Source organism: Hemitrygon akajei, unplaced genomic scaffold (genome assembly GCF_048418815.1).
Source record: "Hemitrygon akajei unplaced genomic scaffold, sHemAka1.3 Scf000089, whole genome shotgun sequence".
Lineage (NCBI taxonomy): Eukaryota > Metazoa > Chordata > Chondrichthyes > Myliobatiformes > Dasyatidae > Hemitrygon > Hemitrygon akajei.
This window is the reverse complement of record NW_027331975.1, coordinates 2440656-2467344: the sequence shown is the minus strand read 5'-3', so window position 1 is coordinate 2467344 and position 26689 is coordinate 2440656. Positions and strand designations below refer to the sequence as shown.

Genomic DNA, 26689 nt, shown 5'->3' with positions numbered 1-26689 from the left:
AGACCAAAGTCAGACACCAAGACACTAAGTTACAGCGGTTTATTGATATCATCATGACAAATGTAAATCGACTCACTCACAGTCACACACAATTAACTGACCGGCGACAAAGAGTGACCGGTTGAATAATCAGTCCCGTTTCTCACCGTCACTCTGTATCGGGGAACCGATGATTATAAAATCACACTTCAGGCCCGTGTCCGGGATCGCTGCAGATCCAGGGTCACTGCCGAGGTATTTGTCAATTTAACATCATTACATCTGACACACTGCCGAATGCACCGTCATCAGCAAAAGGAACAACAGGATTCTCCCCAGGCATAATCACTCCCGGGGACACCGATGTCCTGGGCTCTTCCTGTCTGTGTAATTCCCCGGGGTCTCACGTGGGGGAGTCTCGAGTCCGCACATCCGGCGGAAGCTGTGCCGCCGGATAACAGGCGGAATACGTCACTGCAGGACCACTTCCGATGTCACAGAGCCCGAGCCTGGAACCCATTCCGTTAGAACGGCTGTTAAAGGTAAGGGCGAGGAATCGGACAAAATGTCCCCATCCCATCAGATGTTCACACGGTCACCATCAGTCCGGGTTTGCAGAGAAACCAGTTCCTTCCACCCGATCTCACTGAACTGATTCCCCCCCAGCCTGAAAGAGATGGGAGAATAAAGATGAAATAAACAGATTACACAACAGTGTCAGTAACAGGGGACCGGGGTTAATGTTTCAACAACACACACAGACAAATATCACCAGAAAACCCGCGGATCCGTTGATATTTTATCACATTGAACATTAACACAAACACTCACGCGATCCGCTCCAGACTCGGGAGGGTCAGTATGAGGCGGCGGAGAGCGGGGACAGATCGGTCTGTGAGTGAGTTTGATCCCAGGTCCAGCTCCATCAGTAATGTTTTTTTATTGACATTGGAGACGAGATCCTCGACACCAGAATCTGTGAGACCGACATCCCACAAACTGGAGATGAGAGAGACTGAGGGTGAATGACACAGAGAGACAGGGTGCGGTACAAATCCCCAGTGTTTACCAGTAACGCAATTACTGATCACATTAATGTTCAGTGTCAGACACCAAGTGACTGTAAGCACAATCTCCCATAGTCTGGTACTTACCGCAGAGTCTGTATTTTACACTCCGGGTTTATCAGAACCGACGACACCAGTTTCACTCCTGAATCTCCCAATTTATTAGCACCCAGGTTCAGCTCCGTCAGTGATGGGTTTGTACTAAGAGTGGAGGCGAGATCCTTGGCAGCAGAATCTGTGAGACCGATTCTCTCCAGCCTGGATATGAGAGAGAGTGAGGGAAAAGGACACAGAGAGACAGGAGACGGTAAAAATCCCCAGTGTTTATCAGTAATACAATTACTGTTCACATTAATGTACAGTGTCAGATACCCAGTGACCGTAAACACAATCTCCCACAGTCTGGTACTTACTCCAGTTTCTGTATTTTACTCTCCAGGTTCCTCAGAGCCGCAGACAACAGCTTCACTCCTAAATCTCCCAGTTTATTAGCACTCAGTTTCAGCTCTGTCAGTGATGTGTTTGTACTAAGAGCGGAGGCGAGATCCTCGGCACCAGAATCTGTGAGACCGACTCTCTCCAGCCTGGAGATGAGAGAGAGTGAGGGTGAAGGACACAGAGAGACAGGAGACGGTAAAAATCCCCAGTGTTTATTAGTAACACAATTACTGATCACATTAATGTACAGTGTCAGACACCCAGTGACTGTAAACACAATCTCCCACAGTCTGGTACTTACCACAGAGTCTCTATTTTACACTGCGGGTTCCTCAGAGCCGCAGACACCAGCTTCACTCCTGAATCTCCCAGTTTATTATCACTCAGGTTCAGCTCCGTCAGTGATGGGTTTGTACTGAGAGCGGAGACGAGATCCTCGGCACCAGGATCTGTGAGACCGACATTATCCAGCCTGGTGATGAGAGAGAGTGAGGGTGAAGGACACAGAGAGACAGGAGACGGTACAAATCCCCAGTGTTTATCAGTAACACAATTACTGATCACAATAATGTTCAGTGTCAGACACCCAGTGACTGTAAACACAATCTCCCACAGTCTAGTACTGACTGCAGTGCCTGTATCTTACACTCCGGGTTCATCAGAACCGATGACACCAGTTTCACTCCTGAATCTCCCAGTTTATTAGCACCCAGGTTCTGCTCCGTCAGCGATGGGTTTGTACTAAGAGTGGAGACGAGATCCTCGGCAGCAAAATCTGTGAGACCGACTCTCTCCAGCCTGGATATGTGAGAGAGTGAGGGAAAAGGGCACAGAGAGACAGGAGATGGTACAAATCCCCAGTGTTTATCAGTAACACAATTACTGATCACATTAATGTACAGTGCCAGACACCCAGTGACGTTAAGCACAATCTCCCACAGTCTGGTACTTACCCCAGTTTCTGTATTTTACACTCCGGGTTCCTCAGAACCGCAGACACCAGTTTCACTCCTGAATCCCCCAGGTTATTCCGCCCGAGTCTAAACACAAACAATCAAAATGATGAACAGAGTAATTCATAACGCAGGTCTCAGGGAATTTCTCTCACTCGGATATTTCAGGAAACATTAAACCCTTCAGTAATTCACTGATCGGAGTTCCCATCACTGTCAGTGTCCCTCACTGACCAGCTGCAGCGTATTCACCGAATGTCAGTAATTTAGTCTGTCACTGTGACCCCGTAAACTCCACCCATTCTGTTTCATTCGCCGACGGTTAGAAAAGTGTTCCTGACCTGAGAGAGTCAGAAGGGGCAGGAAGGAAGGGGAGAAAGTCCCACAGTGAGGAAGATTTGTGAATCCTGAAATATCGATGGGAGATGGAGGCAGATACCCCACCTGATGAAAAGGAGGATGGGGAAAAGTGATCCCACAGGAGGAACGGGGGTGGGGAAGAGAGATCTGATGGGAGAAACGGTAATGGGTAAGATAAATCTGACAGGAAGAAGGAGGATGGGGAAGCGTGATCAGAAAGGGGATGGCACTTGTCACAATCTGATTTCCAACAGTTTTACCCAAATCCCTTTACGTTGAAACAGCACAATGGAACAGATTCACAGTTCAGGAATAAATCAAGTTACCTCAGCTCCTGGCACTTGTACAGCCCGGGTTCCAGCCGCTGGATTCCTTCACACTGAATGCGGCAGCTCTCCAGTTTGAGGTGTTTTATTGTATCACAGAGTCCGATGACATGAGACAGGACCGCGCAGTCAATCGGGGTCAGTGTCATTCCACGGAATGAAAGTGTTTCCACTGATCCCAGTGTGTCCTGAGCCAGTCCACGATTCTGAGACTCAAACAGGTAGTGCAATGTGTTCAGGAGGCTCCTTTTACCAGCTTCACTCTCTGTGTTTCCACTCTGGCGTTTAACCTCCTCCTTCACCCAGTCAATCACCCGGCAGGTTGTTGGATGAGGAAATGGACCCAGAAACTCTTCCAGGCCCCGAGCTGTCATTGGGTTGGAGAGACCAGCAACAAAACGGAGAAATACCTGAAATCGCCCATCTGTCGTGTTGTGGGCTTCAGTGAGGAATTTTAGGATATCCTTGGGATGTATAGTCAGGAATTGTGCGACTGCAGCAACAAACTCTTGGATGGTGAGGTGTGGGAATGTGTACACCACGCTCCGGGCAGAATCCTCTCTCTCCAAAAGCTCCATCAGGAACCCGGACAGGAACTGGGAAGGCTGCAGATTGAACTTGATCAAATCTCCATCTGTAAACACAATCTTCTTCTCAGACACTCCTCTGAAGGCCATCTGACCAACCCTGAGTAACACATTACGGGGTTTCTCAATCTCACGGCCGTGGTTTTTCAGGATGTTGTAAATATAGTAGGAGTACAGTTGGGTGATGGTCTTGGGAATTCGCTGCGGGTCCCTGACTCTTTGTGTGAAGAAGGGGCCCAGTGCCAGAGCGAGGATCCAGCAGTAGGAGGGGTTGTAGCTCATGGTGTACAGGATCTTGTTCTCCTTCACATAATTGAAAACAGCTTCCGCCACCGTCTGATCTTCAAAATGTTTGAAGAAATATTCCTTCCGTTCCTCATCAACAAAGCCCAGGATTTCAGCCCGGACAGTGATCTCTGCCTTTTCCAATAAATGTAACGCAGTGGGACGGGTGGTCACCAGCACTGAACACCCTGGGAGCAGCTTGCCCTGGATTAAACTGTACACAATGTCAGACACTTCACACAACCTCTCAGGATCTGGGCACTGGTGCTTGGGTTCTGTATCTCTCCGACTGTCCGAAAAATCAATTCTGTGTTTGAATTCATCCAAACCATCGAATATAAACAGCAATCCCTCTGGGTTCTTCCAGACCTCATTCAGCAAATTCCCAAAGTAAGGATACTGATGCAGAATCAGTTCCTTCAGATTTATTCTGCAGTTAATGGTGTTTAAATCGCGGAATTTGAAACTGAAGACAAACTGGAATTGTTGGTATATTTTCCCCGTGGCCCAGTCATAAACAATCTTTTGTACCATTGTTGTTTTCCCGATCCCCGCGACTCCGGCCACTGCTGCCGAACTTGCAGATTTGGATTTACTCCGGGAAAAGCTGCTCTGGAACAACTGATCAGTCCGGATTTTCTCCAGCTTTCCCCGGAGAAGTTTCTGTCTCCATTCCTCGTGGTCTCTGCCTCTTGCCAGCAGCTCATGTTCCACCAGTCTCAGATCTCGAACAGTAGAAATGACCGTGAGCTCAGCGTATCGATCAACCAGCTGGAAAACCTTCACCTTCTCCCTCATCAGGATCGTGTTCACTCTCAGTGTTTCAGTTTGTGCCCGCAGGGTCTCCTTGTGTTTCTGTTGAACATCTTCCATGGGAACAGAGAACATGGTCAAAATATTAAATGGATCAACTGACATAGAATTTTATAAATTTAACATTCAGTGTTTGAGATTACATGAATTAATTCAATGCTTCCATGGATATGAGGACAGAAAGTAAAACTCTGTTCACAGACACTGGAACTGAGAGCGATGGGTGTCCCAGAAAATGTACAATCCTCATATTCCGGTACTAATTACTTGTGAAGATGAACATTTCCCCGATATCATATTGCAATCCTGACTGCACTTTTGTTACAGCAACTTTTCACTATATTTAAAACATTGTTTGCATCATTAACAGACGATGTTAAAGTTGATCTGCTGTGGAACTTTGTTTGAACATTGTGTGCAGGACACTGTGTAATTTGGCAAAGCTGCACACTGGGGAGTCACAGGTGTCCACTGCTCTTGCAGTAAAACAGGAGCAGAATATGCGGGAAATACTCAAGTCGGAAGCATCTGTGGAGAGAATCACAGTGAGGTTTCGGTTTGACAACTCATCGTAAAGGCAAGCAAGATAATTCTTTGCATTCGGTTTCAAAGATGGAGGAGCGGTGGTCAGATAGCCACTGTAAATGGAAGAGACCACAAGAGTGTCAGTGATGGGCGTCGTGTTTCTGGGAGAGGGCAGTGAAGTCTTGGCAACTGTTACTGATCAAGTCTGGCAGTGGGGTGTGGGGCACTGTCTCATGAGACCTCTGCCTGTCAGGGTCGACCAAAGATGTTACGTCCCAGCTGACTCGATACGCAAACCAAGACACTGCAATTTGGAGAGCAAGCTGTTTCCCATGTAGCACGCTCCCCTCTCCATGCATCTGATGCACACAAACTGATACGGCTTGGGAGCAGAAGCATCACAGGAGCAGCCAGTTTGCACTGAGCACAACATAAGACTGCCTTAGGAGCTCCAGCTCTAGGGTTTTACACCTGTGAGGGGTAGAGTTGCAAGGCAGCAGAGGATTGAGATCAGAGTTCCCCATCCACTGGATTAGCTGCCATTCGTGTCTGACGAAACCCATCTTCCGGACGCGACCAGTTGTAAGGCCCAGTAACCCGCCTCCGGCCTGTCTGCTCTCGGATAAAACGCTTCCACCGGGCTTAGTAGCTAGGCCACACATGAAGGCCAGGAGCTAGACTTGGTCACAGAGGATATTTAATTCCGATGCTATTGAGAGAATTTAATAGGACATGGGATCTTATCCACACCTCTACCTCACGGAATAACAATCTTAAGCAATTAAGGGGCGCTGTATTATTGTCAACAATAAATTGATAAATTGATTTATTGTCACATTCACCACGGTAAAATGGAAATCATTTCTGCCTGCGATCCAAATAGATCATCACATCACATTGGTGCAATGAGGTCGTACAATGAACACCGAACAGAATAGTTCAGGGAAACTGTGTTGCAGTTGCCGAGAAAATGCAGAGCAGAATGTCACTAAGGTAGAAGGCCAACGGATCATCACGGAAAGGTTCAAGATGTCATAAGGTGAGCGTTGGGAACGGACTCAAATGCAAGACACGGACACTGAAGTCCTATGGAGAGGACTAGGTGTATCTGAAAGCAAGGAAAGTGGGGAAGAAACGACAATGGACAAGACAAGGCCCTGGACGATACTTGGATCTGGAGCATGGGCTAGGGCTAGACTAGGAAAGTTGGACCTGGATGAGGAACTAGGAACCTGGGCAAGGACTTCCATCCAGAAACTACACAGGAACACGGAACCTGGGTCTTGACTCGGGCTCGGTCTCCGGATCCAGGCAAGGGCTGGGAGTGGCAAGTCAACAGGACTGGACGTCGGGGCAGGACGCGGGACTCCACGGCTGGACGAGGGCATGAAGCTCAGACTTGGTCTTGATCGAGGGAGAGCAAAGCAGTCGCGGGGAGAGGCGTAGCTCGACACAGACACTAGTCCTGGACGAGACCAGGACTCAGGGACTATGCTGCGACTTGGACTTTGACACGGACTGGAACTTCCTCGGAACTTTGCACATGGACTGGAACCTACTCGGAGCCTTGGACACGGAATGGAACCTCCTCGGAGCCTCGGACCTGAGCACAGGAATACTGAGCCTTGGGCCTGAGCACAGGAACACTGAGCCTTGGACACGGAATGGAACCTCCTCGGAGCCTCGGACCTGAGCACAGGAACACTGAGCCTTGGGCCTGAGCACAGGAACACTGAGCCTTGGACCTGACAGCGGGAACACAGAACCCAGAGACTGGTCCCCTCCTTGGGAACTGGACTCAGGGCCAGGGCTTTAAACGGATTCTGGAACCCTCCTTGGGGACAGGACATATAGGGCTGGGACTCATACACGGACACTAAACACGGGGACACAAAGAGACAGTTCCAAGCTCAACGATAGATAGTTGCTTCTGTTGGCGTGGCAAGGCTCCGGTCGCACTCCGGCGGCTGAACCTGACGGCAATACAGACGAGGTTGCCGATAGGGCTTCAGGCGTAGGTCGCCGGCAGGGCTTCAGGACAGGCTTCAGAGGGAAGGATGTGAACAGTCTAGCCTCAGGGTAATGGCAAAGATGGCCTGACTTACTCAACGGAGGCAAGGACAGGAAAGGACAGATCCGACCATAGTGTAACGGCAAGAAAACTCACTTATTCCACAGAGGCAAGAACAGGATAGCGACGAGACGAAGCAGCAACCATACTCGAACCCAGCCGCAATATGAGAACCAACGTCCCCGCCCCCCTCTATGGGAGCATCCGGGCTACCTAACAGGCTCTCCAGGACTAAGGACAACCTGGATGGCGGGGGGTGGGGTGTGTATTCAATCAGGAGGGAAGCCAGGATGACGAGAGTTGGACGGCGTCGGCGTTGCTGTGTCCATGTATGGCTGGTTCGTTCTGTTATATGGTGGGACGGACCCGAATGCAAGACGCAGCCACTGAAGTACGGGGGACAGGACTAGGTGTATCAGAAAGCAAGGGAAGTGGGGAAGAAACGACAACGGACAAGACACAGGCCCTGTACAAGACTAGGATTCTAGGCCTGGGCTAGGGCTAGACTAGGAAAGTGGGACCTGGACGAGGAACTAGGATCTGGGAACTAGGAACTAGAAACCTGGGCAAGGACTCCGAGCCAAGACTGGACAGGGACCCGGAACCGGGATCTTGACTCGGGCTCGGACTCCGGACACTTGCGAGGACTTGTCGTAGCAAGGCAACGGGACGGAATGTGGGGGCAGGACGCGGGACTCCACGGCTGGAGGAGGACATGAAGCTCAGACTTAGTCTTGATCGAGGGAGAGCAGGAATGCAGAGCCTAGGTCGAGGGAGAGCAAAGCAAAAGCGTGGAGAGGCGTATTTGAACAAGGACACAAACCCTGGACGAGACCAGTACTCAGAGCCTAGGCTACAACGTGGACTTGGACACGGACTGGAATCTCCAACGAGCCTTGGACATGGAGTGGAACCTCCTCGGATCTTTGGACACGGAGTGGAACCTCCAGGGAGCATTGCACTTGAGCACTGGAACACTGAGCCTTGGACTTGAGCCCGGGGACACTGAGACTTGGACTGGAGCCCGGGGACACTGAGACTTGGACTGGAGCCCGGGGACACTGAGACTTGGACTGGAGCCCGGGGACACTGAGCCTTGGACTGGAGCCCGGGGACACTGAGACTTGGACTGGAGCCCGGGGACACTGAGACTTGTACTGGAGCCCGGGGACACTGAGACTTGGACTGGAGCCCGGGGACACTGAGCCTTGGACTGGAGCCCGGGGACACTGATACTTGGACTGGAGCCCGGGGACACTGAGCCTTGGATTGGAGCCCGGGGACACTGAGACTTGGACTGGAGCCCGGGGACACTGAGACTTGGACTGGAGCACGGGAACACTGAGACTTGGACTGGAGCCCGGGGACACTGAGACTTGGACTGGAGCACGGGAACACTGAGCCTTGGACTGGAGCCCGGGGACACTGAGACTTGGACTGGAACACGGGAACACTGAGCCTTGGACTGGAGCACGGGAACACTGAGACTTGGACTGGAGCCCGGGGACACTGAGACTTGGACTGGAGTCCGGGAACACTGAGCCTTGGACATGAGCACGGGGACACTGAGACTTGGACTGGAACACAGGAACACTGAGCCTTGGACTGGAGCACGGGAACACTGAGCCTTGGACATGAGCACGGGGACACTGAGACTTGGACTGGAACACAGGAACACTGAGCCTTGGACTGGAGTCCGGGAACACTGAGCCTTGGAATGGAACACAGGAACACTGAGCCTTGGACTGGAGACCGGGAACACTGAGCGTTGGACTGGAGTACAGGAACACTGAGCCTTGGACTGGAACACAGGAACACTGAGCCTTGGACTGGAACACAGGAACACTGAGCCTTGGACTGGAGACCGGGAACACTGAGCGTTGGACTGGAGTACAGGAACACTGAGCTTTGGAGTGGAGCACAGGAACACTGAGCCTTGGACTGGAACACAGAAACACTGAGCCTTGGACTGGAGACCGGGAACACTGAGCCTTGGACTGGAGCACGGGAACACTGAGCCTTGGACTGGAGACCGGGAACACTGATCCTTGGACTTGAGGACAGGAACACTGAACACAGAGCCGGGAAGCCTCCTTGTTGACAGGACATAGGGCCGGGACTCATACACGGACACTAAACACAGGGACACAAATATACAGTTCCAAGCTCAACGATAGATAGTTCCTTCTTTTGGTGTGGCAAGGCTCCGGTCTCACTCCAGCGGCTGAACTTGGAGGCAGTACAGGCGAGCACGCAGGCGATGTTGACGGCAAGGCTTCAGAGGTGGGTAGCCGGCAGGCCTACAGGCGTGGGTAGCCGGGAGGGCTTCAGGCTAGGCTTCAGAGGGAAGAAAATGAACAGTCCAGCCTCAGGGTAACAGCAAAGACGGCCTGACTTACCCAACGGAGGCAAGAACAGGAAGGGACAGATCCCACCATAGGGTAACGGCAAGGACGTCCTGATTTACCCTACGTAGACAAGGACAGGATAGCGACGAGATGAACCAGCAACCACACTCGAATCCAGGGCCACCTGTATTCCTGCCCCATTATGAGAATCAGGTGCCTGTGATTAAGCCCATTTGAAACAACGGACAGTCAGTAGACTCGGAGTCCGGAGTGAACCAGAACGCAGACCACACGGACCGGACCAGGACACAAGAGCTTCATCCGGAAGTGTATCGTGGGTGTTGTTCTCCAGATATCGGTCACGATCTACCCAAACCAGAATTCCTGGATCCGCAGTTCCGTAAGAATAGCATTTAACGTGCGGCAGACAGCTTACGTTGCTGGTAAACAGCAGGAGCTCAAGAAATGCGGTAAAATCATCAAGGCAGCGAAACGCCAATACAGGGACAAGATCGAGGCGCAAAAGCTAAGCGCAGTGGTGCTGCCAACATCGCTGCCTCTCCCAGAGGAGCTAAATCTTTTTCCGCTCAGTTCGAAATCGCCAACACTGAGCCCCTGACGAGAGCCGCCAAATCGACCTGGTCATCTCTGAGGCTGAAGTTCGCAGGTGTTTCCAACAAGTGGACAATCGCCAGGCTGCGGGACCGGACGGCATCCTATGGCGGGTACTCGGGATGTGCGCAGCACAACTAGCAGGAGTGATTAGAGACAATTTTAAATCTCTCCCTCTCCCAGTGTAGAATGCCCTCCTACTTCAAAACATCCTCCATTGTCCCTACCTAAAAGACCAAGGTAACATGTCTACTGGTGTCCTGTTGCACTCACCTCAATAATAAACAAACGCTTTGAGAGGCTGGTCAAGGACTACATCTGCAGCTTGCTACCACCCACACTGGAACCCCTAAATTCACCTACCGACACAACCGATCGACAGATGATGCAATAGCCACAGCTCTACACACCGTCGTTACACATCTGGAGAAGGATGCTTATGTGAGAATGTTGTTCTTGAACTACAGTTCAGCATTGAACACCAGAATTCCCTACAGGCTTAACAGGAAGCTCTGAGTCCTTACTATGTGCAGCTGGATCCTGGACTTGCTGTCAGATTGCCGGCAGGGTGTAAGAGTGGGCTGCTTCAACTCTGCCTCTCTGACCCTAAACACAAATGTCCCTCAGGGCTATATCCTAAGCCCCTTCCTTTACTGTCTGTATACCCATGATTGTGTCGCCACCCACAGCTCCAATCTGCTGACGACACTACATTGATTGGCCTAAACTCAGCTAATAACAAGGCAGCGTATAGAGAAGAAGTGACCTGGTTGTGGACTACAGGAGGAATAGAGATAGACTAACCCCTACTTACATCAATGGATCTGGGGTAGAGAGGATGAACAGCTTTCGGTTACTCGGCATACACATCACCAAGAATCTCATGCCGTCTGTACATACCGGCTCTGTCGTGGAAAAGGCACAACAGCGCCTCTTTGACCTCAGATGATTGAAGAAGTTCGGTAGGGGTCTCCAAATCCTAAGGATCTTCCACAGGGGCACAATTGAGAGAATCCTGCCTGCCTGAATCACTACCTGGTATGCGAATTGTACTTCCACCAATCGCAGGACTCTACAGAGAGTGGTATGGACAGCCCAGTGGATTTGTAGTTGTGAACTTACCAGTATTCAGGACATTTACAGAGACAGGAGTGTAAAAGGGCCCAAAGAATAATTGAGAAAACAAGTCACTCTAACCACAAAGTGTTGCAGCTGCTACCATCCGGGAAATGGTACCGTAGCATAAAAGCTAGAACCAGCAGGGTCCGGGACAGCTTCTTCCACCAGGCCATCAGACTGATTAATTATCTTTCTATAATTGTATACATGTATACACGCTCACCACACACGGTTTACTGTAATTGAGCTGCTGGAGCAGAAAAACAATTTTCACAACATGCATTGGTAATATTAACCCTGATTCCGAGAACATTAATCTGACTGTTGTGTCATTTTTTTATTCATTTCCTCATATTGTCCTAGCTCGGGTTAATCTAAGTGCACATGGTATTTTCTAAAAATGGTTATTTAAGTTCTTATTTTTCTTTCCATACCTTTCAGATCTGTTTCAGATCAGGATATTACACCGAAAGACTATCAATACGGGCATAGGTAGTGTTTAGTACCTTTGTTATAGTTTTACTGTTCAGCTGTGTTTGGCAGATGGCAGATTTTCTTAAGCCTTGAAGTAAATTTTGTTGAAAGATTTTGTTTTATCACACGATAGCATATTTTCTTTGTTTGATTATATTGTAGATCATATATGTCAAACTCAAGGCCCACGGGCCAAATCCGGCCCGCGGTGGAATTATCTTTGGCCCGCGAGATAATATCTAATTACTATTAAAGCTGGCCCCAGTAATCGAAGCGCCTATGGCGTATGATATGGCTAATGCTGAGTTTATTCAGGTACCAGTTTTTCCAGGGTTTTTAGTGTTTATTCAGCAGTCTTGCTCGGCAGTCTTCTTCATAAGAAACTGAATTTGTAAAGTGAAACAATTTGTAGTTATAGCAGAGACTGAGACACATGAGAGCAGGCTGAAAAAACGGAGGCAACGAAAGCTGCGTTCGCACGCGTCCGACTGATCCGGCCCGCATGAAGCTGCATTTTGCTCAATCCGGCCCGTGACCTAAAATGAGTTTGACACCCCTGTATATGTTTCATATTCTTCCATCGGTTTTATATTCTCCTGGCTCTATTGCACGTTCCTTTATGTTATTTTTCTGTACTTTTCTCGTCTAAAGCTCATGTTTTTTTCTTGGGAAATTAGTTCCATTATTTGAATTGATAGTTTTAGCTTTACTGAATCAAGAGTAACTAATTTCAAATCATCTCTGCATAGCTGTGTCAAGGTATAATTCGTCTTTGTTTTTTTTAATTTGATACCCGATTGCTGTCTATTTCACCAAATTAGAGAGTGGGTTTAAAGCCAGACAAAACAAGTGTTCATCAGTCACTGAAAGTAAGCGTGCAGGTACAACAGGCAGTGAAAAGAGCTAATGACATGTTGGCCTTCATAACAAGAGGAGTTGAGTACAGGAGCAAAGAGGTCCTTCTGCAGCTGTACAGGGCTCTGGTGAGACCACACCTGGAGAATTGTGTGCAGCTTTGGAATTCAAATTTGAGGAAAGACATTCTTGCTATTGAGGGAGTGCAGCGTAGGTTCACGAGGTTAATTCCCGACATGGCGGGACTGTTATATGTTGAACGTTTGGAGCGGCTGGGCTTTTGTACACCAGAATTTAGAAGGATGAGAGGGATGGGATTGAAATATATAAGATTATTAAGGGATTGGACAAGCTGGAGGCAGGAAACAAGTTGCCGATGTTGGGAGAGTCCAGAATCAGAGGCCACAGTCTAAGAATAAGGGGTAGGCTATTCAGAACGGAGTTGAGGAAAAACTTGTTCACTTAGTGAGTTTTGGATCTGTGGAATGCTCTGCCTCAGAAGGCAGTGGAGGCCAATTCTCTGGATGCCTTCAAGAGAGAATTAGATAGAGCTCTTAAAGATAGCGGAGTCAAGGGATATGGGGAGAAGGCCAGAGGATGTCGTGTACCTGAACTTCCAGAAAGCTTTTGATAAAGTCCCACATAGGAGATTAGTGGGCAGAATTAGGGCACATGGTATTAGGGGCAGAGTACTGACATGGATTGAAAATTGGCTGGCTGACAGGAAACAAAGAGTAGCGATTAACGGGCCCCTTTCGGAATGGCAGGCTGTGACCAGAGGGGTACACCAAGGTTCGGTGCTAGGACCGCAGCTCTTTACAATACATTAATGATTTAGATGAAGGGATTAAAAGTAACATTAGCAAATTTACTAATGACACAAAGCTGGGTGGCAGTGTGAAATGTCAGGAAGATGTTATGAGAATGCAGGGTGACTTGGACAGGTTGGGCGAGTATGACAGATGCAGTTTAATGTGCATAAATGTGAGGTTATCTACTTTGGTGGCAAGAACAGGAAGGCAGATTATTATCTAAATGGAGTCAAGTTAGGAAAAAGGGAAGTACAACGAGATCTAGGTGTTCTTGTACATCAGTCAATGAAAGCAAGCATGCAGGTACAGCAGGCAGTGAAGAAAGCCAATGGCATGCTGGCCTTTATGTACAGGGCCCGGGTGAGACCCCACCTGGAGTATTGTGTGCAGTTTTGGTCTTCAAATTTGAGGAAGGACATTCTTGCTATTGAGGGAGTGCAGGGTAGGTTCACAAGGTTAATTTCCGAAATGGCGGGACTTTCATATGTTGAAAGATTGGAGCGACTGGGCTTGTATACACTGGAATTTAGAAGGATGAGAGGGGATCTGATTGAAACATATAAGATTATTAAGGGATTGGACACGCTGGAGGCAGGAAGCATGTTCCCGCTGATGGATGAGTCCAGAACTAGAGGTTACAGTTTAAGAATAAGGGGTAGGCCATTTAGAACTAAGATGCGGAAAAACTTTTTCACCCTGAGAGTCGTGGATATGTGGAATGCACTGCCCCAGAAGGCAGTGGAGGCCAAGTCTCTGGATGCATTCAAGAGAGAGTTAGATAGACCACTTATAGATAGCGGTGTCAAGGGATATGGGGAGAGGGCAGGAACGGGGTACTGTTTGTGCAAGATCAGCCATGATCAGAGTGAATGGCGGTGCTGGCTAGAAGGGGCGAATGCTCTACTTTTGCACCTAATTTCTATTGTCTGTTGTCCAAAACCATAGTGGACAATGAGTCACTCTGCAAAATGCCTCCATTTATTTTGATAACGGCGGCTGTTCCTTTGTGGTTGTTAATAGGAAGAGTATTGTACACCAACGCTTCATCAGATGTTGCATACATTTCACAAGTATTGCATGCATATTTTAGGAACTTCTCCTAACCATGTGAGAGACAAAATGAAATGATTTTTGATAGACAATATAACATTGTAAGATTTCTGCTTTCCTCAGGCCTTGATATAGAATTACATAATATATTGTTCCTTAAATCCGTTCATCCCCTATCGGTATCTTTCTGCTCTTCTGTACGTATATTGTGGTTAGCTAAGTGACTGGTTATTAGTTACGAAATGCACTTTGTTAGGATTTTATATATAAAGTTGTCTTATTAAGAGCCAGTAATAACATAGTAACATAATAACATAATATTCCCAATGAAAGCAGAATTAACACTGTCCTTGAGGCCGGTAGTACATACCTTCAGCCTTTTATATCTTCTGTCCCATGGGAATATGAAAAAGAGAATGTTTGAAGGTTCAGCAGCGAGGCTTTGGGCGGGGTTAGAATCTTGCTAACTTGATTGTGTCCTTCCAGGAGGTAACAAAGGTGATGGATGAAGTTACACATGCTTGCATATTAGAAGGGTGTTTGATAAGGTCCCACGTGGGAGGTTCAAAGAACATTAACATGCTTGGGAACTGTAGTGAAATTTCCTGGCTGCTGGGGGCCCACACTGGGAGACATTTCGTTCACAGGCAGGTGGTGAATCTGTGAAATTATTGTCATAGACAGCTGAAGAAGACAAGTCATTGGGTATATTTAACATGTTCCTGATTAGGAAAAGGGTCAACGTTTACTGGGAGAAGGCAGGATAACGGGGGTAGAGAGGAATTGTGGAGGAAATTCACTGAGCTGAAAGGTTTAATTCTGCTTCTAAGTCTTATGGTTTTAGGGTGCATCTGGAGTATTGCATTCATTTCTGATTGTCCAGCTTTTGGAAGGATTGGAGAGGGTGCAGAACAGGTTCATCAGGGTGTTGCCTGGATTCGGTGGCATGTGCTACAAGTAGAGGTTTGATAAACTTGGTTTGTTTACTCTGGAGTTCAATTAGAGATCTGACAGAGGTGTACAAGTTCGACAGATAAGAGTTTGGGTAGACAGCCTGTAATTTCTTGTTTTTTTTCCGTATATGACTGGGGTCTAATGCCAGAGGGCATTTGTTTATGATGAGATGGGGTAAAGTTACAGCACTTATGGGTAGTTTTTCACAGAGTGGAGGGTGACTGGAATTTACAGCCTGTGTCATGGCGGAGGCAACCATTTTATAGATGCTCCTAGATATACATGAATGTGCAGGAAATGCAAGGAATTGGTCAATAATATAAGAGAGGATACCAAAGTATTTCTTCTATTTCCCAGATATATAAAGAGTTAAAAAAAGAGAGAGGATCGATATCGGACAGCTGAAAAAAGCAATTGCAGATGCCGTAGCGGGTGAAAAGGACTTCTGAGAAAAACTCTGTGGAAGTCACTAGCAAAATTCCAAAATATAAATTGTATCAGCGGACAGAATTGCGTGCAGCTTCTATTACGAGGGAGAAGTTGTTTCGGAATCTGAAAGGTCTGATGATACAAAGGTCACCTGGACTGGATGATTCAGTGTATCAGGAGCCTGTCTGTGGTGTATGAGGACTTCCAGAGTAGCAGGAACTGGACTGAAGGGTTCAGCAGGCCCAACATATGGACTAATACATTAACAGCTGGAACAGCTGGTTTAATAGCTGGAAAATACATTTTAGAATATTCAGGCTGCAACGAGAGATTCTCTGAATTGTAATTTGAATCAAGAGATCACCGAGTGATTAACAGTGAATTTTCATTCCCAGATTCCGCCAAGTCACAATATAACATTTGAAAAGTGGTTTGAACCTTGCATTTCATTACTCACCGATCAGTTGAGTGGGTAACTCCGAAAACCCTTGGGCAATGTCCATGTATTCCTGTGGATCAGGACCTGTTTAAGTAAAAAATGTCCATGGAAACAGAGCTAGAATAAATTAACTTCTTTATTTCAATGTGACTTTGTGTTCAGTGCGTGCTTTTAACATACCTAGTTCCTGTATTTCCCTCAGTATTTTGTCCAACTTCGGTAACTCAGTCCTCCACATCACAAAGGATTCCCACATCGCCCTCCGGGCCTGGGAGCCTTTGTCCATCACCAAACTGAGGAAGAGTCTGGAACTCTCTGCCCGGTTTCCCTTCTCTGTCAGCTCAGTGACTTTCTATAAAAGAAAAACAATGAATTTATTGTGGAGCAGACAGACAGACATGGAGAATGTGGAGGAAGATATCTGTTCATGGTCCCGGTAGCTTCAGAACAGATGCAGTCACTGGGCTGCTGTCTCATCCTCCCTGGGTTCAGTCATTAACAGAGAAACAGTAACTGAAGGAAATTCTAAATCAATAGTGTGAAAGAATAAGTATTCACTGACACCCTGCGTGATTAATAAACTGGTTCATCAATGTGCAACATTACATCAAAAAGATGTGACAACAAGAACGGAAGAGAGTGGAGAGCGAGAGAGCAAAAGAAAATGGATGGTGTGCATCACTGAATCATGACTGAAAGAGGATCATATTAGGGTGCTTACATCCAATTATAAATATTTAATAGAAAAGATAGGCAGCTCGGTGAAAGTGTTAGGTTGACTGTTGTCATAAAACATGAAATGTTCTTAGATAGAGTTGATATCGGATTGGATGATGTAGATGTTAAGAAAGCGCATAGGAAAAATGACCCTGATGGAACAGTAACCAGGATGTGGGCTACAAATTCCAGTGGGAGAGAGAAGAGGCATGTAAAGAGGTCAATGTAAAAATAGTCATGGGGAATTTCAATATACAGGTAGATTTGGGAAAACATGTCGGTGCTGAATTCCCAAGTGAGGGAATTTATAGAATGCCTATGAGATGGTTTTTGAGAGAAACCTATGGTTGAGCCCACTATGAGAAAGGCGGTTCTGGAGTCTGTGTTGTGTACTGCACCTGATTTTATTGGGGAGCTTAAGCTAAATAAACCCTTAAGAGGCAGTGATCATAAAATAACAGAACTCACACTGCAGTTTGAGAGGGAGAAGGTAAAAGTTAGATGTATCCATATTACAGTGGGATAAAGGAATTACAGAGGCATAAGATTGTTGCTGGGCAAATATAAATTCGAATGTGACACTAACAGGGAGAATGGCAGAGCAGAATTGGTTCAAGTTTCTCAGAGCAATTCAGACGGTGCAGGACAAATGATCACAAAGATGCAGAATTATTCTAAAGGGAGGATGATCAACCATGGCTGACGAGGTAGTCAAAGCAGCACAACAGCAAAGGTGAGGCTATAGAATATTGCAAAATATAGTAGAAAGCTGGAGGACTGGGATGTTTTTACAAACCAACAGAAGGCAATTAAAAAGCCGTATGTAGAAAAACATGAAATATGAATGTAGGGTAGCTAATAACGTAAAATAGCTTACCAAAAGGTCCGAAGAGTGAAGAGAGGAAAGTGGATATTGGGCTGCTGGAAAATGACAGTAGAGAGGTACTGTCAGGGGACAAGGAAATGCCGGATGGTATTAGTAAGTATTTTGCATCAGTCTTCACTGTAACAAACACTAGAACGTGCCAGATATTTGAGAATGTGAGGTGGCAGTTGAGTGTGTTTTCAATTATTAAGGAGAAGGTACTCGGGAAGCTTAAAGTTCTGAAGATAGAGGAGTCCAGATCAACTGCACCCGATTGCTTCTGAAAGAGGAGGCTGAAGAGATTGTGGAGACATTAGTGATGATCTCTCTGGAATCACTAGATTTTGGAATGGTTCCGGAGGACCAATCATTTTAAATTATAGCAAAACGTACAACACGCTGGAGGAACTCAGCAGATCGAGCAGCATCCGTGGAAACGAGCAGTCAACGTTTCAGGCCGAGACACTTCTTCAGGACTGAAGAGGGAGGAGGCAGGTCCCTATAAAGAAACTGGGGGGAGGCTGGGAAGAGAAGGCTTGTAGGTGCCACCTGAAAAAACAGTCAGAGGAAAGATCAAGGGGTGAGGGATGAGAAGCAGGGAGACGATATGCAGGAAAGGTGAAGAAGAAATGCAAGGGGAAAGCACTATGTGTAGTAGAAGAAGGCAGAATTATGCGAGAGGTGATAGGCAGCTGGAGGTGGAGACAGAGTGAAACTGGGATGGGGGAAGGGAAAGGGAGGGAATTGCCGGAAGCTGGACAATTCAATGTTCATGCCAAGGGGCTGGAGACTACCCAGACGGCATATAGGGTGTTGCTCCTCCAACCTGAAATTGGCCTCATCATGGCAGTAGAGGAGGCCATGTATGGACATATCCGAATGGGAATGTGAAGCAGAGTTGAAGTGAGTCGTAACCGGGTGATCCTGTCTGTTGTGGCGGACGGAGCGTAGGTGCTCGACGAAGCGGTCCCCCAATCTGTATCGGGTCTCGCCGATGTAGAGGAGGCTGCACAGGATGCAATAGATAACCCCAACAGACTCACAAGTGAAGTGTTGCCTCATCTGTAAGGACTTATTTGGGCCATGAATGGCGGTAAGAGAGGAGGTGTAGGGACAGGTGTAGCACTTAAGCTTGCAGAGACAAGTGCCAGGTGGGAGATCTGGGAAGGACGTGTGGACCAGGCAGTCGCCGAGGGAACAACTCCTGAGGAGAGCGGAGAGGGGTTTCATTTTAAATTATAGGCCAGTTAGTCTGATCAACGTTTGGGAAGATGTCAGCAGTCGATTATTGAGGATAAGGTTTCGGGGTATTTGGAAGCACATGATGAAAAATGGCCAACATCCATGGAAGGGAATCTTGCCTGACAGACGTGTTGGAATTTTTTGAGAGAACAGTATGTTGGATCGACAACGGAGAGTCCGAGCAAGTTGTTTACTTGGACTTCCCGAGGGCCTTTGACCAGGTGCCCCACATGACGCCGTTTCACAAGACAAGGGCCGACAGTAGGACAAGAAAGATACTAGCATTGATAGAGGATCCATGTTTTTCTCCAGACAGATTTTGTCTGACTGTCAGGAAGCACAGATTGGGAACAAATAGAGCATTTTCTTGTTGGATGTTGGTGACCAGTGGTGTTCTGCAGTGGCTGGTTTTGGGACAGTTTCTTTTTCCATTATGTCAATGATTTGAAGGCTTTATGGCCACGATTGCAGGCGTTATGAAGATATGGGGAAGGGCAGGAAGCATTGAAGGAGCAGGGTTTCGCGGGAGGACATAGACCGATGAATAAAATCGACAGATCAGTGGCGATTGGCATGTAGTATAAGGAGGTACATGGCCATACACTTTGGCAGAAATAATGAAGAATCTATGAATCTCTGAGAAAATTCAGAAATCAGAGTTGTAAAGAGTCTCTGCAGACCTAGTGCAGGATTCCGTGCAGTTTGAGTCGGTGTTGGGAAAGGCAAAAACAATGTCAGCATTAATTTGGAAAGGATTTGAATACAAGCACAAACGTTGGCCAGACGGCTCTTGCATATTGTGAACGGTTTTATTAACCAGATTAGAGAAAGTATGTGATAACATTGTGGAAAGTCCAGAGAGGAATCAAAACTAACAGAACCAGTGATATTAAACCAGATTTTGATGAGAATGATTGCTCGATGCGCCTGTACTGGCTAGAGTGTGGAAGAATGAGGGGGAATCTAATTGTAACCTGTGAACATGAGGAGTGGCTGCTGAACGTGTTAGGCCGGCTTAAGGAGAAAGGGTTGAAACTTTCCCTGGACAAATGCCAGTTCCGTAAGCCGTCGGTCGGCTATGTTGTCCACATAATTTCGCTAGAAGGAGTGGCTAAAAATCCGGCTAAGACAGACGCAGATTACCGGCGATTCGTGAAAGGATACGCAAAAACGAGTCACCTGTTGAATCAGCTATTGTGTGGCTGTCCACCTGTGGGGAAGAAAAGGAAGGGGGACCAAGGACAGGAAGCAGGAGGATACTGGAACCTGGCGGAGCCTTTGGATCGAGATGGGATGATCAATATGAGGAGGCGTTTCATTGTCTGAAAAGGGCGCTGACCCAGGCCCGGTGTTGGCTTTTGCCGATCCCCGGAAGCGGTATGTGCTGCACACTGATGCCAGCCTAAAGGGTCTAGGGGCTGTCCTGTACCAGGAACAGGGTGACGCATTGAGTCCGGTGGCGTTTTTTGTCGAAATTTGTCGCCATCTAAGAGAAACTATCCCACTCACAAGTTAGAGTTCCTGGTGCTGAAGTGGGCGGTGGTGGACAAGTTGAGCGACTATTTATACGGGGCAAAGTTTGAGGTGAGAACGGATAACAATCCTCTCACTTATATCCTGACTTCGGCGAAGCTCGATGACACAGGTCATCGGTGGTTGGCAGCTTTATCAGTATATGATTTAAGCCTTAAGAATCGCCGGGAAGCAAGAATGTCGATGTGCATGCTTTGTCACGACGGGAGCATGAGGAACAGGAGACGGACGAGGAGTGGGTGAGCATTCCTGCCCCTGGAGTGAATACCATGTGTCAGTTTGCTATCACCGTGAAGGCCGAGGGAAAGGGGAGACCGGAGCGATTAGGGGACCCATTAGGGGCTTCTGATGACGCCCTGCCCCAGTTTACTATGACCTGACTGAACTGAAGACTAAACAGTTTCCGGAACTAAGTCCGGGGGAAGTGGCAGCTGCTCAGCGAGATGACCCGGGCATTGGCGCTGAGTGGTGAGCGGTAGAGAAGGGGGATGCGACGTGTGCAGAGAAGGCGAAACACGTTTTAGTGTCTCCGATATTGAAGGAATGGTCTCGGTTAAAGTTGAAGAACCAAGTTCTGTACCGGGTCACGGCGCGTTCGGACCACCTCCGGTGTTGGCAGCTGGTCATCGCCTGAGAAATATCGGAAAACTGCTCCAGGCACTGCATGATGATTCCGGTCATTTGGGGGTGCAAAAGACCTATGGATTACTCAAGGACCGGGATGAGGGGGGAGGTTGAAGAATACTGTAAAAAGTGCAGTCGTTGCATCAGGAGGAAGACCCTGCCTGAGCAGGCGGCTCCTTTGTCGCACTTACAGAGTGAGGGACCCCTGGACCTGGTGTGTATAGATTTCCTGTCTATTGAGCCAGACACCACCAACACTGCGAATGTCTTAGTCATCACGGATCACTACACTCGATATGCTCAGGCGTTTCCCACTAAGGATCAGAAAGTGACTGCAGTGGCGAAGGTGTAATGGGAGAAGTACTTTGTTCATTATGGCCTCCCCAAGCGGATCCATAGTGATCAGGGACGAGACTTCAAGAGCCGGCTTATCCATGAATTACTGGATATGTTTAGGGTTGAGAAATCCAGGACCACACCCTATCACCCGCAGGATGATCCTCAGCCCGAGAGGTTTAACCGGACATTGTTGGATATGCTCTGGACTCTGGAGATTGGTCAGAAAAGTAGGTGGAGTTGGCACATCGGGCATTTGGTTCACTGTTACTATTGTACTCGCAATGACGCTACAGGATACTCGCCCTATTATCTGATGTTCGAGCTGGAAGCGAGGTTACCCATTGACTTGTGTTTTGGGACTGAAGCGGTTGAATTACCTTCGAAGCCATATCTGAAGTATGTGTCCGATATGCGGAGAGAGATGAAAAGGGCGTCCGAGTTGGCTGAGGCGGCGGCCACCAAGCAGAATCAGAGGAATAAGAGGAGGTATGATCAGAAAGTGAAGTTCGCCCAACTATTGCGGGGAGACCGGGTCCTTATACGGAATTTAGGACTACCTGGTAAGCTCAAATTGGCGGATCGCTGGACGGCCACTCCCTGTGTGGTAGAGAGCCAGATGCAGAATCTACCTGTTTACCGGTTGAGACCAGATGATGGGAAGGGACCTGTCAAGGTACCCCATCGGAACCACCTGTTGCCCCTGGGTCAAGAAGTGCAGGTGGATCAAGAGCCAGAGTGGGAGATTGCGCCTGTTATGAGGACTCTGCAAGGGCGCGGAGCGAGGGAAGAACCCGCAGCGGAAAAGACGGGACCAGTCCTCACCCCGGAAAGGGATACTGTTTCGGAAGACGACGATTCAGATGTGTGGCACCTGTTTCCATTAACTAAATCCCCAGTACCGAAAGAAGAGGCTCCTGGCCCTTTCCCCAATGAGTTAGGTGAGAGGAAGGAGGGTGTTGAGGGGCAGACAGAGATACAGCCTGCAATGGGGGGAGAGAGGGTGGAACCCGAACACGAGACAGGGGGTTCTCAGGTGAAGAGGGATCCCAGTGAGGGAGAGAGTGAGGGTCAGACAGGTAGACCCGGGGTGTCCCCAGTGGTGTCAGAGCTGGAAGGGTCGGCAGAGGAGGTACGGAGGTCTCAGAGTAGTAGGCACCCCAACCCCCCCGGAGTGATTGACCTATGCAGCGCCGGGAGAATCGAGAGTGATCTCTACCGCCTTGGGAAGTTATGTCTCTTCTTTATGGACCTGGGTTGGGTTTTGTGTCTCGCAAGAAGTATTAGGGAACTCTGGTAACGACACGAGGGCATGACTTTTGTTGATGGGAGAGATGTGTAAGGGGTTTCTTCTTTATGTTACTGCGTGTGTTAATCAAAATGGCTTCTTGTTTTGTTTAAAGTAAGAATGCTTCTTTGTTGTGGTAACTGGTGAGAGAGTGTGTTCTCTCACAGCTTGTTTGGGATATAATTACTGATAATGAGAATTGTATTCATTTGTTAACCAATTGGGATAGATGGGTCTGTGGGTCTGTAAACAAGTGTTGCGTGTACTTTTGGGGTGGTGAAGGGGGAGATCGCGAGGAAGGAGGACGTGCAAGATGCGCTCTGGTCGACCACCGAGGTTGGTCCCAGGCAACGGGTCGAGGACGTCGGCGAAGACCAATTAGTGGACCGAAGACTTCGATAGTTGAGCTCCAACGGTTGTGCACGAATTGACTGAGCTCTAATAATTTTTGGCGCTTTTTCTTTTTTTTTCTTTCGTATATATTGTATCTCTATTAATTACCTAGTTCTCGTAAGATTTATAAAGTGTATTTTGTAACCGTACATGTTGTGCGGTCTGATATTGTGTGTGCGAGTTGGTACCAGTCTGCATTTCACAGCATCCACGCATACAGGAGACACGGTTTGGCGGGTGTATGGATTTTCCCCTAGACATACACCTGCTGATAACGTGAGCGTTACAGATATATTTAAAACAAAGTTTGGTACTTTCCTGATTAGTCAGATCAGAAAATTTCACCGAGAGATGGTAGGAGAATGTGGTTGAGAGGGATATTAAATCACCCATGATGTAATGGCGAAGCAGAATCGATGGGTCTAATTGCACATCTGTGCTCCAATGCTTATGTTGGTATGATTGTAAAAACAACAGAGCATTAAGGAACATCAGTGCGGCTGTCTCATGATGGAGATGGTTACTGCCTGGCACTCATGCTGTAAAATGGTGATCACTTCCTGAATGCAGGCATGGGCTTCCTCATTTACTGAGGAATTATGAATTAAACATTGAACCGTCTTCAAGCAACGTCTCTCTCTCTCTCTCTCTCTCTCTCTCTCTCTCTCTCTCTCTCTCTCTCTCTCTCCTCTCTCTCTCTCTCTCTCTCTCTCCTCTCTCTCTCCTCTCTCTCTCTCTCTCTCTCTCTCTCTCTCTCTCTCTCTCTCTCTCTCTCTCTCTCTCTCTCTCTCTCTCTCTCTCGCTCTCCATCCCTTAGGATGATGATGGTTCCTTTCAGTTAGTTAGTGGGGTGCTACCCCACTCCTCAGAAAGGAACCGTGTGCGAGAGTGGATTTTAGGTGTGTAGGGCGTTGCACCGGTCCAGATCCACACTCTCGACATCCCCTCCCGGATCCGGCAGCCTGGTTGGGTCCAGGACGGCTGGGGGAAGTTCTGTTGCAGTGAATGGCCAGACCAAGCTTCGATGCGAGGGATACCCTTTCCGCGCTTGTTTGCTAGATGACCGTTGATCCTAACAGAGGGATCATCCGCTCTTTGGCAGGTCTTGTTTTTCATCCTGCAGGGTGTCTAGCCACCCTCCTCACCAGGCCAGCCTGGTGGGGGAGCTGGTTTAGTCACCGACTATCCAACCATGCGACAGGTATTACTGGGTTACATGGTACCGGTAGCACTCAGACGAGTGGTCTGACCAGAACATACACCGATGATGGAATTAAGGTAATCGAGGATGCAACTGAACATGGATGGGCTTAGGACATCGCTCTGAGAGATAAAAGCAATGATGTCCTGGGTTTGAATCATTGATCTCCTAGAACAGTTACCATTAGGGAATTGGAGAGGTTTACCATAACACGAATAATGGACGAGAATTATGGAATATATCAGCATAATTCCCTGATGGTCCACTGCACTGTGAAATAATCCCTCAGTTTCACTGCTTCCAGGTCTGAGGAGTTTGTAAGGAACTCGGCCGGATGGACCCAAACGAAGGACGCAGACACTGAAGTACTAGGGGGAGGACAGGATGGGGATGCCGTGGCATTTAAGGGTAGAGCTGGGGTTCAGGTAAATAGAGTGTCAGGCAGGCAGAGCGGAGCGGGCTCCCGGAGTTCGAGTTCAGGTAGACAGGTCCCCGTGTACAGGCAGGCAGGCAGACAGGTCCCCAGGGTTCAGGCAGGCAGGCAGGTAGACAGGTCCCTGGGGGTTCAGGCAGGCAGGCAGACAGGTCCCCGGGGTTCAGGCAGGCAGGCAGACAGGTCTAGGTGGCTAGATAAGCTGGCGGAGAGCCCTGCCTGGGCGGGCCGCATCTGTCCTGAGTAGGGCCGCCACCCAGGCGGAAACACCGGAGGCCTGGGCAAGACGCGAAACACCCTAGGCGGGTGCCGGGCACGATCTCAGAGTTCGGGCGGAAGAGGAGGACGGGGCAGAAGAGAGCCGTCCCTGGGCGGGCCGCATATGTCCCGGGTAGGCCACCTCCCCAGGCGGAAACACCGGAGACCTGGGCACGACGCGGACCCCTAGGATGGTGCGGAGCACAATTCCAGGGTTCGGGCGGAAGAGGAGGACAGGGTAGAACCCTTGCCGGGCAGCGGCAGACCGGCCAGGCCTGCCTGATGGAGGTAAGGGGTAGGAACGGGCATAGGTTCAGGGTGACCAACACAACAGCCATGTTAGTGGGAAAATCGGGAACGGCCGGCAGCGAGCGCGACCGCGCAAACAAAACAAACGAGCGGAGAAGCGGGACCAGCGCATGGGAAGAAAGGTGGGGGAGCGGACCAACCTGGCAGTACTAGTACGGGTCAGAGAAGCATGATGAGGAGTAGATCTGAGCTCGGGCAGGATAACAGAATGCAGAGAAGTGTTCGGAGCCAGCGGGGAAACAGAACAAAACGACCACCCGCCTGGTCCCAGTCCCAAGGCCCCTTATAAACACCTGCAGCTCAATGAGTTACAGGTGTGCCTCCTTGAGCCAGGAGGGCCCTAAATACATCACGGGTGACGGGAGGGACAACTGCAGGACCCGGAGTCCGGAGCCCCCGGACCGGATCAAGACCCGGAACGTGGACTCCGATCCGGACTGAACCCTGACAGAGTTACAGTTGTGAAAGCAATTCAAGGGTTTACCAGTAAAGCAGATGTCTTCGGATGATGAATTTATAGATGAGCATACATATTTACAGATGTCTTCTCTTGCCTTTGGATAAATCCTGTCTAATTAAATACATTGCCAATGAATCCTAACGAGAACAGAGTCACTCAAGGGTGTAACACATTTAATTTTCCAAGTGCCACTCATGGCTGAATAGGTCAGATCTAGGACAAGACAATCACTGCTTGTGAGCTCCAAGGAGAGTGACCTCAAATGGTGTATCCTTGTCTCTCATTATTAGATACTCGTTTTCCCCTTCCCTCTTAGGACAACCTATTGATCTTCTTCCTTTTTAAGACAACCTGTTGATTTTTTGGGATCATGAGATATCAGCCAGTCAGCAGATTTATTTTATGTTTGTGCTTTCTTCTTCCCTTTTACGTCAAACTGTTGCTGTTTGTGGTCGTATCAGCTTAGAGCGTGATCTTATACGTCTAACCTATCTTAGACATTTTCAAGGAAGTTGCCAAGACAGTTGATGAAGG

The 26689-nt window shown here is 48.3% G+C and overlaps 1 protein-coding gene across 1 annotated transcript in view; it reads right to left on the bottom strand.

Moving 5' to 3' along the window:
• Window positions 1–389: 389 nt before the first annotated feature.
• Window positions 390–26689, bottom strand: part of LOC140722792 (uncharacterized) — a 31383-nt gene continuing 5083 nt past the window's right edge. The window contains exons 4-12 of the mRNA XM_073037458.1: window positions 16677–16848; window positions 16515–16580; window positions 4618–4861; window positions 2438–2524; window positions 1786–1956; window positions 1460–1630; window positions 1134–1304; window positions 811–978; window positions 390–646 (exon numbers count right to left, since the gene is read on the bottom strand). Coding sequence (XP_072893559.1) covers window positions 559–646; window positions 811–978; window positions 1134–1304; window positions 1460–1630; window positions 1786–1956; window positions 2438–2524; window positions 4618–4861; window positions 16515–16580; window positions 16677–16848 — 1338 coding nt within the window. The 3' untranslated portion in view covers window positions 390–558. The remainder of the gene's footprint in view (window positions 647–810; window positions 979–1133; window positions 1305–1459; window positions 1631–1785; window positions 1957–2437; window positions 2525–4617; window positions 4862–16514; window positions 16581–16676; window positions 16849–26689) is intronic.